The sequence below is a fragment of the Opisthocomus hoazin genome, chromosome 12 (assembly GCF_030867145.1).
Source record: "Opisthocomus hoazin isolate bOpiHoa1 chromosome 12, bOpiHoa1.hap1, whole genome shotgun sequence".
In the NCBI taxonomy this organism is placed as follows: Eukaryota; Metazoa; Chordata; class Aves; order Opisthocomiformes; family Opisthocomidae; genus Opisthocomus; species Opisthocomus hoazin.
The window spans coordinates 15,615,904-15,630,141 of record NC_134425.1 but is presented as its reverse complement, the minus strand read 5'-3'; the positions used below and the strand labels follow the sequence as shown (position 1 = coordinate 15,630,141).

Genomic DNA, 14,238 nt, shown 5'->3' with positions numbered 1-14,238 from the left:
CTCGGCCTGTGAAAACAACCGGTGAGCTACAGCCTCCCCTGGAAATTAGTTCTCTCCAGAGGTGAAGAACCCAGAATCCTAGCAGAGCAATGGTGAAACTGGTCCTAGTACTGATCTTTCAGGCTGCAGGTTCCTAAGGTGAGCTCTGAACAGCACACAACCCTTCACACACACAGGGTAATAAGTAATACAAAAAACTTTTCATTGTTGATGAGTTACAGCATTATGACTATGCACATATTATGCACCTCCGGAATCTCAAGGTAAAGTTCAGGCTTAAGGACTGAAAGAACCGATCAAATCTTGTAGGACACTCAAGACAGCCTGAGCTATTTTTGACTTTTTAAGGTGCTCTATCTACGTGGCTACAGGTTTCAAAGGTCTTTCTGAAAACCAGTGCCTGTTTGCTTCAGTTATCCCATGGCTGTAGAGAGTTTCAATGAATGCCACATGAAGGGGAATTTTAAGCTTCCACAGAAGTGCAGAGGGGTGGGGGGGTTGAGCAGAAATAAGCACACCCTGAAGGATCCACAGCCCAGAAGGGACACGTGGACTCATCATCACCTTGTTGCCATCACTCCGCTGCTTCTCAAGGCAGAGCATGAAGAATGGCTCCCTCAGTCTTGCTGGGAGGGTACTTCTGCTAACCAGCGTGAAAAAGACACCCCACCTCCAAATGTACTGCAAACCAACGAGCCACTACACTGCAGTCTTTAAGTGTGGATAAAGATCACAGATGTTTGTGTGGTTTGACTGATCCACACCTACACAGCAGCCAGGAGACTTCTACTTGAGATAACAGGCAAACAGTGACTTGGTTCTCAGCACATCTGAAAACGTATCCCAAATTCTAATGTTCAGCTGTTGATGTTCTTTTAAAGGGTCTACAGGCATCATTCTACACCCTCACAGGAGAGCTCAACAGGCCCAGTACCTGCTGTGCGATGTACAGTCAGAAGGTGGCAGCAGGCAGTCACTGGAACTGATGAACAGGCCTTACCTCCTTAAAACATTCTTCCACTTTCTCGAACTCCATCACCAGCTCCAGTTCCTGGATGCGTTTGTTCGACAGCATCACCAGTCGGTGAACGCCCTCATCAACTCGATTATAGAGCACACTGGCAGCATCAAGTGCGTCTCTGCAAGGGGACACAAGTCTGGTCAGGGCTTTTGCATTAGGTCCTTCCCCCAGCACTTCACGCAAACATGACCTGGCTAACAGCAGCACAAAACTTGGTGTGCTTGTCACACTTTCAGATAGGATACTTTGCTTTTCATAAACACAGATTATTGCATCAACAGGCTTTCACAAAATACAGGCTTAGGCAGTCTCAGTGTCTAAAACCACCATTTGAATTTACTGCAGATAAACAAATAAGCAATCACTAGCAAGAAAATATCTCCTAAATGACAACAACGGTATAAAGCACTTGATGCCCCACTCACTCTCAGGAATTTCCACCAGCCAAACAAATACGCAAAGCGTACAGCACCCCAAGGCCAAGAGAAATTTAATTTTACAATGCTGTGCTGGAAAGATTCAAAGGCTGAGCTCCCCACCTTCCACAAGCAGCCGTGCTGACCAAAGCCCAGCAACAACAGGCAGCACTCTCCCGGCCAGCCTGGCCACAGCAGAAATTATGGATGGAAAGGTTCAAGCTGGAGCCCAGTGCCCCTGGATGGTGAAGCCAGGGAATGGGCACAGGTTTGACCAAATTTGAGCCAGAATCCAGAACAGCATTCATGCTTATTCTTTCTTTGTGTCCCTGAGCTTCTCATTTCTTCTGCTTCTAGATTTCCCCTCAGTATGGACTCAGACACCTTCAACAAAAATACTATGGCCTTCTTCAGCTGTGCTCTATACCAGCATGTTCAGCTGCCTGAGCACCTCCTGCACTCACCCTAAACCAGCTTTCATTTTGCAATTGTCTTACAACCTTCCGGCTTATAAGAGCACGGCTTTTTTATCGCATTACTGAAATTATCCAAAGCACTTGTGAAATAGGTAGCTAACAAAACTGACAGCTTTGCTAATGTAAATAATTGCTAATGCAAGCAATTCAGCATACACATTTATTTCTGTCTTAGGTGACAGGCAATCTTGAATCTACAAAATGCAACTGAATACGAGCATTTAGTGGCAACCATCCTGTAGTTTTTAGATAGTACTTAATTGACGTGAGGTAGTGCAATAGGTCTGGACAACTAGCTCTGCATAGTAGAAATCCACAGGATTTTTCCATTCAGAATTCCACCCAGTGTGCAACAGCCAACTTCTCAAACCTCAGGCTCTTAGATACTTTTGTTTTTCCTCTTCAAAATGCCATTAGTCTGAATTAATTTCTCCAAAGTGCAGCCAAAAATACCCGACTTGTTTCTGGACTAAGATCAGTGCTACTGCAGTGCAGAGAAGACAGGTTCTCTGCAGAGAATCGACAAGCTTCAATGGAAAGATCCGAGCTGTAACACTGCTCCCACGTTTCCCGAAACCACTATAAACAAACAGTGATGATATGCGCCTTCTGTTTTGTAATCCTTTCCTGGGGAACCAACCCAGCAGACTTGCAGCAGCAGAGCCATAACCACTGTCCAAGCTGAGCTCTGGAAAGTGTTTTTACAGAGCAGGTTGTGAAGGCCAGTTCCCGTCAGCAGCAGTGACACAGCTAGGACAGCTAATGAGAAACAGCTCAGAAGATCGCTGGAAGTTATATTTGGCAACAACATTAACACTGTTGGGTTTTGCGCAGCAGAGCGTATCTGTCAGGCTTCGTTTCTGAATAAGGCTCTGGCATACTGATGGCCAGACAGGCAGACACCCTTTGGTCTTCCTCCCATGGGTCTGCAGTCCCTGATGGCACGAATACTCTCGTCCACGCAGGATAGCACACCGACACAGCAAATGCACTGCCTGCCACCAGCAGAGAAGCAAGCACCTACAACTTTAGACATTACAGGGCGTTATATGCAAACATTTGCAATTATCTACTCGAGAGGCAAAATATTTTTCCAACCTTTTTCTGAGCTTCCATGGAAATCACTTAAGTGTTGATGCTACTTCCACCATGGCACTCAACAAGCTAGACTGACCTGCTAGGCCTTTCTGTAATGGGAGTTCTCATGTTCACCCAAGCCCACGATAAAGAAAGCATGCGTGGTTTCAACGCTTAACGTGATATTGCAAGATGGTAACCTCATGGCATAGCAACTTGAAACAAGAGTTCCAGCTCTTGCCTTGGCTGACCTAGCACAGTGTGATCTGACACAGGGGAAGGGAGCCAGGGAGTCCCACTCCACTCCTCTCCATACCTGGTGGAAGAAACTGGACTCCAGTTGTCTCAAATTTGAACAATTTTCCTTGATGGGAGTCAGTCATAACCTGAGCTGCAAAGCTCTAAATACTACAGACTCCCATGTAGAAGACAGCATGCTTCCCAAAGTCACAAAACACAGGCTCTCCTGCTGACAATGCTGCAACTATGTGAAAAATCACCCCAAGGAGGAGGGATAGGAAGCAATGTTTTAAATTTTTTGGGGGGGGGGGGTTTTGTCTGTTTTTTTGTTTTTGGTTTTGTTTTTTTTGTTGTTGTTGTTTTTTTTTTTTTTGTAGACAGAAGTAGGCTTATCACAAGCTCACTGTGCAAAGAAGTGAATTCACTGTGCCAGTGTGGACAAGACCTGTCTCTTAGAGCACACTTGATACCGGTATTTGCCTTATGAGCAGCAAACCACTCCAGGGAAAGTAAGGTTCAAAAATGCAGTAGTAAAATACTCCTGGTAACCCACCCACTGAGACCCAAGGAGCCAAATTCAGGACAAGAGAAGGGGTTCAGGTGAGCTGCTTGCTGATGAGCTGAAAGACAAAAATATCCGTGCCAAACAGCACTCTTCTGGCTCCATGCATGTTCCCTCCATGGAAGAAGTTGTCCCAAATTACTGGCAATGCTAGAACATAAAGAACCAGACCCTGAAGAGCCCTTTAAGGCCAATCCTTCCCTACATTTGCAGAAAGTCACAGGGAAGAAGTAAGCTAGAGACTCCAGTTTAGGAATGAACGCTCAAGTCCTCTGTGCCACTGGTTGCAATCCATGTCCCAGCAAATAACGTGACAGCTACTCACATCCATAGATTTACAGATACTCTGTCATCTTCCCTCTGTCTCAGCTGATCCAATGGTACTAAACATGACATCCTGCTACTGAACACATGGAAAACCTTTGCCTTACTGGTCCACAGGCATCTCAAACTTACCTCGAGTCAGTCCAGGACGCATTTGGGAGTTTATACTACAAGCAGGGACTGGACAGAGAATTCTTTCCAGGTTAAGAGGGCTAGAAATTAGCTGTTCTTTATAGTGGGGCTGTTTAGGGTATGCGAAATTATCTTAATTGCTGACTCTTCCCACTTAGGCCATTCTGTTTTCTGTGCATGCTTACCACAGGCTAGTAACACACTTATCAGGGCACAACCCAATACCCAAGGCTGCCCCTTCTCTTGGTCCTGCCAATAGTTTGCAGAATGACCGCACGCAAGCCATCCAGAAAAGAAATGTTTCCAAATGGCTCCTTTAGGCTCAGAGCCCCAGCAGGACTTCAGGTGTGGCCTTACACCATCCCTCCTCCTCTCCTGAGCCACTCCCACACCCCAGCCCCTCAGCCCTTTGTTTCAAGGTCCAGCCACGCTGTTTTCACATGTTCTGGCTCGCTTGGCAGGCATTCTTTAATATCTCAACATCTAGCTGTTGCTCTTCTGTTGCATCTCCAAGGTAACTCCATTCATATGTTGTCAGCTCTTGACAGGTCACTTTTACCAGCCCGACAGGCTCTCTGACTAACATCCATCTTTTACTCCCTCACACAGAAAAATATATAACCCCTTCCACCCTGTAGTATAAAGTAAGGAGACAAACTGAGTCAAACAAAGAAATCACTCACAGTCCATGGGAAAGTTTGGTTTTTCAGTTCATTTGGGCACTTCCAGTGCGCACAGAAAGAACCCATTGAGCATTAAGTGCATTCTCCCAAACCTCTGTATATCTGTTTACCTATCTACACACGCCCATCCATTTGCTGATCCACATCTTAAAAACTTCTTCCTAAATTATTTCTAGTATACCAGTAAACTCAAGGACATCCTGCAACAGGGAGTTTCACGAGAAAATGATACCCTGGATAAACAACAACTGCTTTTTCAGAGTCAGGCTTGAGAGTTTTTCATTCCTGTCCTTCATTGCTTTCAAGGCAGCTTGGGTAAACAAACCAAATATTGAAAATTTGGTTGAGGAAGAAAAAAGCAACTTCTATCCTGCCATACAAAAGGAAACACCTGGCTGTTAAGCACCTTGAAGATATTTTTAATAGCAGCCTGAGCAACCCTGAGGAAGAAAAAGCAGAGAGTTGTTTGAAGTCAGTGGAAAGTCTCATCTAAGCTTAGATTTGTTTGGATGTATTGCAATTTCCCCACACGAGTGTGGTAATAAGAGTCTTTCACTACATTCTTCCATGGTCAAATCACCCAAAGTAATTTTGCAATAGTGCAGAGTCAATATAATTTATAGCAAAAAAGGAGTAGCCTGATGTCAGTTTATGTTTCCCCAAATCCTGTTTTCATTGGGCAATTATCATTTCAGTGCAAAAGGTTCCAAAGTCTTCAGCGCTCTGGAGAAGTGCCAAGCTGTTGTATAATGGTAGGGTAATTTTAAACCTATAATTTAGAAAGACCATTCTGTCTGAAGCCATCCTTCAAAAAAGTTAGCCTTGGAGAGTCACACTTTAGTTTTCAACACAAAATACCCGATTTGTTTTCAAAATTAGATGGCCACAGAAGTCATCTAGCAGGCTTGGAAAAGCAGGTGCTGCATGAGCCATGTCTGCCAACGCCAGTGAGACACACAGAAGAGCGAAGGGAGGGAAGCAGCAGAACCATTACTATTCTGCAACTTATTGCTTGCCTCTTGAAAAACTGCTCTAGCCTACAGCAAGAGCAACAGCTAAAGCGAAGGCTACAAATCAGAGCTTATCCTCTAACCTGGGTCCATGTTAAAAAAGCAAAAATTCATGGACAGAAGGAACACAAGACACACTGCCTTTTGCTAGTGTATTTGATGGTTTTTAGGCAAGTATATTCCAACTAACTCGCCCTGGAAAACCAGATATCCCTGATCATTCTGTAATCTAGAAGAAACATAGCCAGATGTTAGAACATTTGCCTCATCTAGTCTTCCACTCCTGGTGCTGTACTTCCCTCATGGTTGTCTTACAGGTTTTGGCAGAAAAGGAATAGGATCTGGCAACTCAGAGATTTAAAGGATGGTTTGGTCCAAGGATGTCACCCAGATCATTTGTGCTAATGCCTTGGCTACAAATCATTTACACATCTTGAGTAATGCATCAGAAAGATATCCTTCCAGCTTTGCATGGAAAGTCCTGTGCGCCCAAGGGGTGTTTCGCTGGAAGAGAAATGCATTAGAGCCTTTCCTGGTCATTAATGCATTTTGGTAGCAACCTACATGATTGTCATATTTGTAATGATCCCATAAAAGGAGGTCAACCTCAAATGCATGCTCCTGCTCTTCAAGCTGAAAACTTTACACGCAGCTGAGGTTAAAATTCAAACTGGCCATGATGAAGCTAATACAGATATTGCTAAATAAACTATAATTATTTTCTGCAACACACCAACAGCTGCAGTGGTTTTAATTACCTAATAAAACTCCTTGAGAAACTGGGTACAGTTTTTAGAACCCTGAAGTGTCCTTAGCAAGGCACAGAGGTCACACACCCAGTCTGGGGCTGCCTGTGGGATTCTTGCCATTGACGATGGGAACAGTGGCTCTAGCTGAGATCACACACTTGACCAAATCCCTCCTCACTAGGTTACCTGACAAGCACATGCACTAGAAACAACCCATCCAATTAGTAGGACACACCACAGACCATAATTGCCAAGAGAATTCGCTTCTGGAGTGCAGTTCATCTAAACATGTTTTTTCAAAGAAATACACTCTGAAGTCCCTTTAAAAGCAAACGGATTGATGCATACAGTTAAACAAGTGTCCAAGTGTGGTCCCAAGCCACGACCTTTGATTCTTTCCCCAGCCTGCCTTGAATTCAGTTACAATAAAACTGCATGCAGATACTGGCTGATTTTACATCCCAGTAAGATCCATAAAACTGACTGGGAAAAAAATAATATAAGAAACTCCAAACCAACAATTAGCCTACTTATGGGGAAAGCTCACCCCGCACTGGAGCCTGAGATAGGCTGTGGAAACACCTTTCTGGGAACGCCAAGCATCAAGCTGTGGTTTTCTCCCAACTGTAAAACACTCCTACCTCCAACCTCATCCCAGGTACGTTAACCTATTTCTACCTGTTAGACTAGTGCAGTCAACATAGATAACAGCTGCGTTCTTCAAGTTAGGACCACCAGGTTTTCAAGATACCCTGCTCAAATACATACCCACTGCCATTTAAATCCACACACTTATTTCCCCGATACATCCTCCTTTTGCCCACTCCAGTGTTTAGGATACAAAGAATAGCAGTGACTGTGCTATTGCATACCCCAGAAATGGAAACATCTACCCCAACTTTGCCATATAAAAAATGGTGCTTGTGGGATGGTCTGGGCTGAGCCAGGAACTTCAGGCGGTTCAGCTAACATCCTATACTGGAAACTTTTTGCAATTTTTTCCATAATATTTTTAAACAGATAAAACACACAATGTGTCGTTAATTACCTAATACCCTGTTGGCATGACAAACATTGCAAACAAGAACAAGCAAAACCAGAAACTTCTGGGTAAATTCCCACTGAAGCCAGGAAAATTTAGGACATAAAACAGCAGAAAGTAAACAGCAGAAAGGGAGCCGAGGGGGATAGTCTCATGAAAAGCCTAAAAGAACAATGAAAACTTACCTAGACAGAACTCTGCAATCTTTTACCTCTCTGCAAATGCCACAACTGGCTCCGCACAGCGCTTCCTATGCACAGAACGGTAAGGGCTCCACACTCCTCTATGTGCAGAGCAACAAGGTTTGTTTAATGCGAGTGCAAGTGCTTTTTACCAGGCTAAAGCCACCACACAAACAGAGGGAACAGGTTAGACAGTAATGAAAATGAATACCAAGCAGCACGGTATGTGTTTGGACAGAAATGTCGCCGTGCGCTCCTCCCTCCACCCAACAAACAAACGAGACCATGGAAGAGCACTGCCACCCATGCACTGCTAAGGGCCGAAGGCTTAATGTTCATCAGCATCTTCTGTGTCACCAGCAACAGTGCAGAGGTGTCCTGTAGCAGAAAGCTGCCAATCGTTAAGGCCAGGATTTAAGCACGTTTTTTCATCTCACTTCAAGGTATACTGAGAGCTTGTCCTAACTAAGAGATGCAGGTTCTCTCCACAGGAGAGACATGCAAAGGACACCTGCCAATGCAAGGTGCCTCTCGCAGACCATGTCAGGCATGTGCACTATGGCAAGTGGTAGCATGAGAGGTCCCCAAAGCTCCCAGAGAGGCAGGAAGATGAGCAAGCACTAGCTCAGCAAATCAGGAAAACAGCATCAATGAGAGGGGGACAAGCACTGCCTTCTTTTGAAGTACGTACAAGCACACAGAGTAGCGACCATCAAACTGGCCACAGCACAGACAGAAACAAACACATCTTTAAAGCAGAAAGGGGAAGGCAGAAGACAGTAACACCTCCAGGAAGGATTTCCCAGTGTAAGTTGCCTGGCTATGACCACCAGCATGTGGCAGCAGCTGTCAGCTTGCAGGTGCACACCTTTTACCTTCCAAACCAAGAATGCCAGACATCTCAGTCTCCCCAGACTGGGACTTGCACATCAGACACCTGCCTCCCCTCTACCCTCGTCCCCAACTCATCCCACATTTTGGATAATCAGCTTAATATCTCTGACTCTACCCCTGACAGACAGAACTTCAGATAGTGCCTGTGCAGTCCCTTGGCAGGCCCTCCTGGAGCCCCTGAGAGCCTGTACATTATACCAGTTTACTTCTCTGAAAAGGAGCTTGTACACCGCTCTGCAGAGTGGCACGTGCCTGCCTTGGAGCATCCCAGGAGTTGCTACTAACAGGAGTCTTGCTAAAGACCTGCAAACTTGAGCTCCTACGGCACCACACAGCTATAACCCACTGCATCATTAACTGGCCACCAGCTTCAAGCAGACCTAGTGCCTTAAGACTGTGTGTGGAAGCCAGGCGCAGGAACTGTGGAGGCTGTTAGCCGTGAGATCACCTTCTTTGTTGCTGTAATTGAGTCAGGTCCAGCATCAGGAACCTGGCAGCTGCTGCTCAGGAAGTCTGTTCCGCACTGCCCATTACCTCTGCTCAGCTCAGGTCCCCACCCAGGGCTTCCAACCAGATCACCAAGCCACACTAAAAATAGCCAGCTGACAAAACCAGCTCTTGGCTCTAGCCACTCCACCCTCCAAGTACAGAGACTAACTACACTGCTTTCTGCAAACAAAAGGAGAATTCACTCCTCCATCTATTTATAAGCTGCTTATTCATAGCTTGCAAGTGCAAATTCTTTTCAGATGAGGAGCTTGGGGGAGGAGATTATGATTTTTCTGGTTCCATGTTGCACAGAGCACAGCACCCAACCTGGTCATGCCTTCACCATCTGAGGTTTCTCTTTCAGCTCTCACATCTAGTCTTCTGGCTATCTTGCCTGCCAACATGCAGAGCATAACGCAATCCCACTCCCGTGCCACACTGAGCATGCAGGTTCGCTGGTAAGAGCCAGGCATGTGCCAGGTGTGTTCTGCTTCGACTAATATAAGACATTTTTATATTAATATAAAATGTTTATAAGTTCTTTAGTCCACTTCTGACTCATAGCATATCTAGAGGACGAAAGGCATCACTGGACACCTTGTCTAGGCAAGTGCTCCCAGCTCTCGGCTATGCTGGAAGAGCAGCAATAATGAGAACAGTGGAAAAAGTCTGGCTAAAGACCAGATTAAAAGTCTCCCTGTCTTGCTGCCCAGCCCTACGCAACTGCCTCATTTAGTAAGAGCTCCCACTGCTGCTGCCTAACTCCTGTCAGTTTCGCCAGACTTATGACGGAGGTGTCAGAGAAGTCTTCGAAATCCACCGCAAAACAAACAACACATTAGTCCACCTTCCACAACAGGCTTAGAGAGTTGCCTTCAAGCCACAGGTTGGTTGATCAATACACAAGATATTCAGAAGCCAAAGATACACCTGCTAGCCATCCCTATGTAACTTATGATAAAGAATCAGTTTATTAAAGATTACCTATCCAAAAGTACAAAAATAAGTATTACTAGCCTTAAAGCATTGGATGTGTCCATGACATTTGTTCACACTTACCGACAGGAACTTCAGCTAGGCTAACAGCTCTGCATTTTAATCCCCAGAAAGACTGGCACAGTAAAACCTGGAAGCTTTCAGCTAACAGACCTGGAGAAGCACCGAGCCATCATCGCAGCAGATGGTGTGAGGGTAAATGTGCTGGCTTTAAACCCAGCCAGCTCCACCAACAATGCGTACGTGGCAACGCATCCTTCAGCGGTCCACCTGCACCTTCGGGTGGCCAGCCCGTGCTGACGCTATCATTGCAGCGCTCAAAGAGGTACCACAAAGATACTGGCTTATCGTACCACACCCATGCCAGCTCTTTCTGGAGGTGGGAGAGCGGTGTGGGACAAGCTGAGCACACCATATCCCCTTAGCCAGCTCCCTGTGACAGTCTGCCTGCAGGACTCGTATTCTGCCAACAGAACTCCCACTTTCTAGGTCAGGAAAAGGCTGAAATCCACAAAGACTGCTTGGAGAAGTCTTTCTTTTCCTTTGTGGACAAGTGGCTGGATGGGCAAGACTATATTATACAGTAGCAATTGGTGGAAAAAAGGAGTATGGAGACTCTTGGTCAGCTCACATTGGGAACAGAGAATGTGTAGAGTTACTGCTCAAAGCTACCGCTGTGGTGCTACAGCATCCCTCAGGATGGGACCATCCAGGAGGGACTCCCAGAGGCTCTTCAAGCATCTGCCAGAAAAACAAATGGGTGTGCCACAATGTATCTCTCCTCCATGACCACATCTGATGGGATGAGTTCAATTTCTGCAGGAAAGGAGCTGTGTGACTGGCTTAGCAAATTCTCACAAAGCCTGGGCCAGACCTGAGCAGCAGTGAGATCCCACAGCTCTGTGTCATGAAACACTCCAAAGGGCATCTCAGCTCTCCATGAGGGCAGAGCAGGGAAGCATGCCAAAACCAACCGCGGGGAGGGGGGGATGGGGGGAAGAGTTTCATTACTAAAGAAAGACTAAAGCAAGTCTTGTTTGCTATGTGCTCCCAAAAGGCATTTGGCAGATAACATCTGACTGCACTGAGCATAAGCCTGCTTCCTTGCCTGTTTTAGCATACTATCTCTAACCTGCAGTCAAGTGTTTTCAGATGGGTTTGTCCATCTCTATTCTTACCACCTCCTGGTATTCTTTTTGCCACGTGCAGCCACGAGCTAGCAAGAAAGTCAGCTGCGAGAGCTGGCAAAACACATCCCCTTCAAAAAAAGCAAGTCAATCTCTTGCTTGTTTAATGACAGTGCAGCTGGGCTTGTCTGCTTTATGCCTTTTGAAGATCAGGTTTTTTACCTTTAGTTCTGCAATTTCGGTTAGCATATTTTAATTAAGGGGAGCTAAGATTCCAGAAAACCGCTCTTAATTTTTTTCCCCTCTATTTATATGCAGTTCTCACATATTTTGACAGTTACCTGTTCACAGCTGGCCTCAACTTCTAAGAAGTCTTGGCAGTCACAACTCTACTTGATCAGGCTTTTGCACCACAAGAGAGAAGAAAAAACAACAGGATGTGATTAACACAAGGACCAAAAGCTGGCTCAGAAGGGTGAAGTCTCTTGACTTGCTTTTGTAAATAATTTGATTTCCAGTATTGGGGGAGGGGGTGTAGAATTAAAGACTGTTACACATTGATCAATATTTTACAATTCAAGGTTCGGAAAAGCAATACGACGGGCCCTGCTGAGTGCATGGACACAACCAGTCCTGTTCCATTTTCATATGTCACCAGCCAAAAATCTAATATTGGACCCACACACACCAAGAGTCACTCCATGCTAGCTTAGGAGGCCAACTACCATATTTTGTCCCTACCCTACTCGGATCCTATTAGTTAAAGAAGCCTTTGAAAAATCATAACCACAGGAGCCTTTACAGGGTTAGCAGAACTCAGAACATTTAATATCTGTACACCAGCTTGGAGAGAAGGAGCAAGTGCCATGGAGGATCTAAAACCAGTAGTGCCTTATACAGAGTTCTTTGGCCAAAGGACAGAGCTTTTTCCCCATGTAAAAGGATCCTGGAACAGGGAAGAGCTGACTTCTTCAGTTCTCTGCCCCGAGTTCCACAACAAGCAGGCATTTCCTCAATCAGAACACTGCATGGATTTTAGTTTCTGCAAACACTCCACAGGCGAGAGGATGAACTTTCTCCTGCTATATTCATTTATGCTCCTGGAGAGCCACATATATTTGCCCTGTAGCACACACTCTCTCTTCATACTGGCAGGCAACAAATATAACCTGAATTACAGAGAGAACATGCTACCCAGCCTCGGCATGCGCTCACACACTGTGCAATCAAAGAATTGTGTGTGCATCCCCCACTCCTGCCCTTGCTAAGGCAATCAAAGCAGTAAGTTCTCCTTACGGGCTCTGTCAGATCAGGTTTCAAAGTTATGCAGGGAAACGATCACAAACACAGACTTATCTTAAAACAAAAACAAAACATAAAAAGCATGCATGTTCTCCCCATTCTCCTAGGGCTCTAAAGTCACTGTATGTTACTTAAAGTGAAATAAATTTAGCAACAGGACAAGGGGCAACGGGCACAAACTGCAGCAGAGGAAGTTCCGTCTGAACAGGAGGAAGAACTTCTTCCCCCTGAGGGTGACAGAGCCCTGGCACAGGCTGCCCAGGGAGGCTGTGGAGTCTCCTTCTCTGGAGATATTCAAACCCCGCCTGGACAAGGTCCTGTGCAGCCTGCTCTGGGTGACCCTGCTTCAGCAGGGGAGTTGGACTAGATGACCCACAGAGAACCCTTCCAACCTCTACCATTCTGTGATTCTGTGAAATAAAAAACCAAAACAAACAACCCACATTATCTGTGCTTCTCACATCAATCATGTCAGAGCAGAGAAGTTCTACCGCACTAATTCTACCCAAAATCACAACAAGAGTATTTCACCAGTTCAGCAAGAGAGCTATGTCTGCACTGCCTGCCAGAGCTGCTGACAGGAGTCCCAGCAAGCAGGGAAAAGAAACAATTACACAGCCTGTCCCATGCTCCCCTTTCACTCAGCACCAAAATGCTGGCCCCTGCCTCCCAGTGACAGGCAGCAACTTGCACTGTCATCCACTTGCTAAATTTTCAAAGAGAAATGTTGTTCTTTTCCTGGTGAGATACTCGATAAGCTATTTTGTTATCTTCTCTCCATTCCCTCCCTCAAAACCTCCCAGCTTGCGACGGCCACAGAGTTCAACCAGAGCAAGGCTGCAGATGCACGGAGCCATTCCATGCTGCCCTGCCATCCGCTACGCCCTCGTCTGCACCCACACACCAGCACTGACCTCACACTCGGGCTGGAAACTCCTGGGTGCAAGGGCTGTCTTTCTACCTTGCTGTTTGCACAGCACATAGCACAGAGGCCTTCACATGCTGATAGGCTTCAGGTATTTTAGCAGTACAAACAGGAGTTGTGCAATGCCCTGGCGATTTCAAAGAGCTGCCCTCTCAGTCCCCACTCCTCATACCGATTCTGCAAATGGGCAGGGAATATTTGGTTGCGCAAACCGTACCAGTGTGCGAGGAGATCGGAGCTTGCTTCAGTCAAGAAGCATTCCTCGCAGTTAAGGTCCTTGGAAATCCCCTTGCATAAGGAGCACCTTGGTAAATCACACAGCGATAATGCCTTGGACCTAAATATTCATCACTGGCATCCCCATTTAAGGCCTGTGTTTGAGATGCACAAATATCCAGCCCTCTCTTTGCTACAGAAGATAAGTCTGATTTGGCTTGGAAAAGAAATTTTAACCATCTAAGTGAATCCACCCAGACAAGTTTTTGGGCTAGGGAAGCAGCAGTCAGGGTAAGGGTAAAATTCATTACGCTTTTCGCCTTTGCTGTTTTCAGCAAGTCCTCGCTACATGAAGCTGCTCTCTAGCCTGCATCA

The 14,238-nt window shown here is 45.8% G+C and overlaps 1 protein-coding gene across 4 annotated transcripts in view; it reads right to left on the bottom strand.

Moving 5' to 3' along the window:
- PLEKHG4 (pleckstrin homology and RhoGEF domain containing G4) overlaps positions 1-14,238 on the bottom strand; it is a 90,794-nt gene that overhangs the window by 29,147 nt on the left and 47,409 nt on the right. For all 4 annotated transcript variants that reach the window (XM_075433633.1, XM_075433630.1, XM_075433631.1 and 1 more), the window contains exon 11: positions 1,001-1,139. In XM_075433633.1, the coding sequence (XP_075289748.1) occupies positions 1,001-1,139 (139 nt within the window). The remainder of the gene's footprint in view (positions 1-1,000; positions 1,140-14,238) is intronic.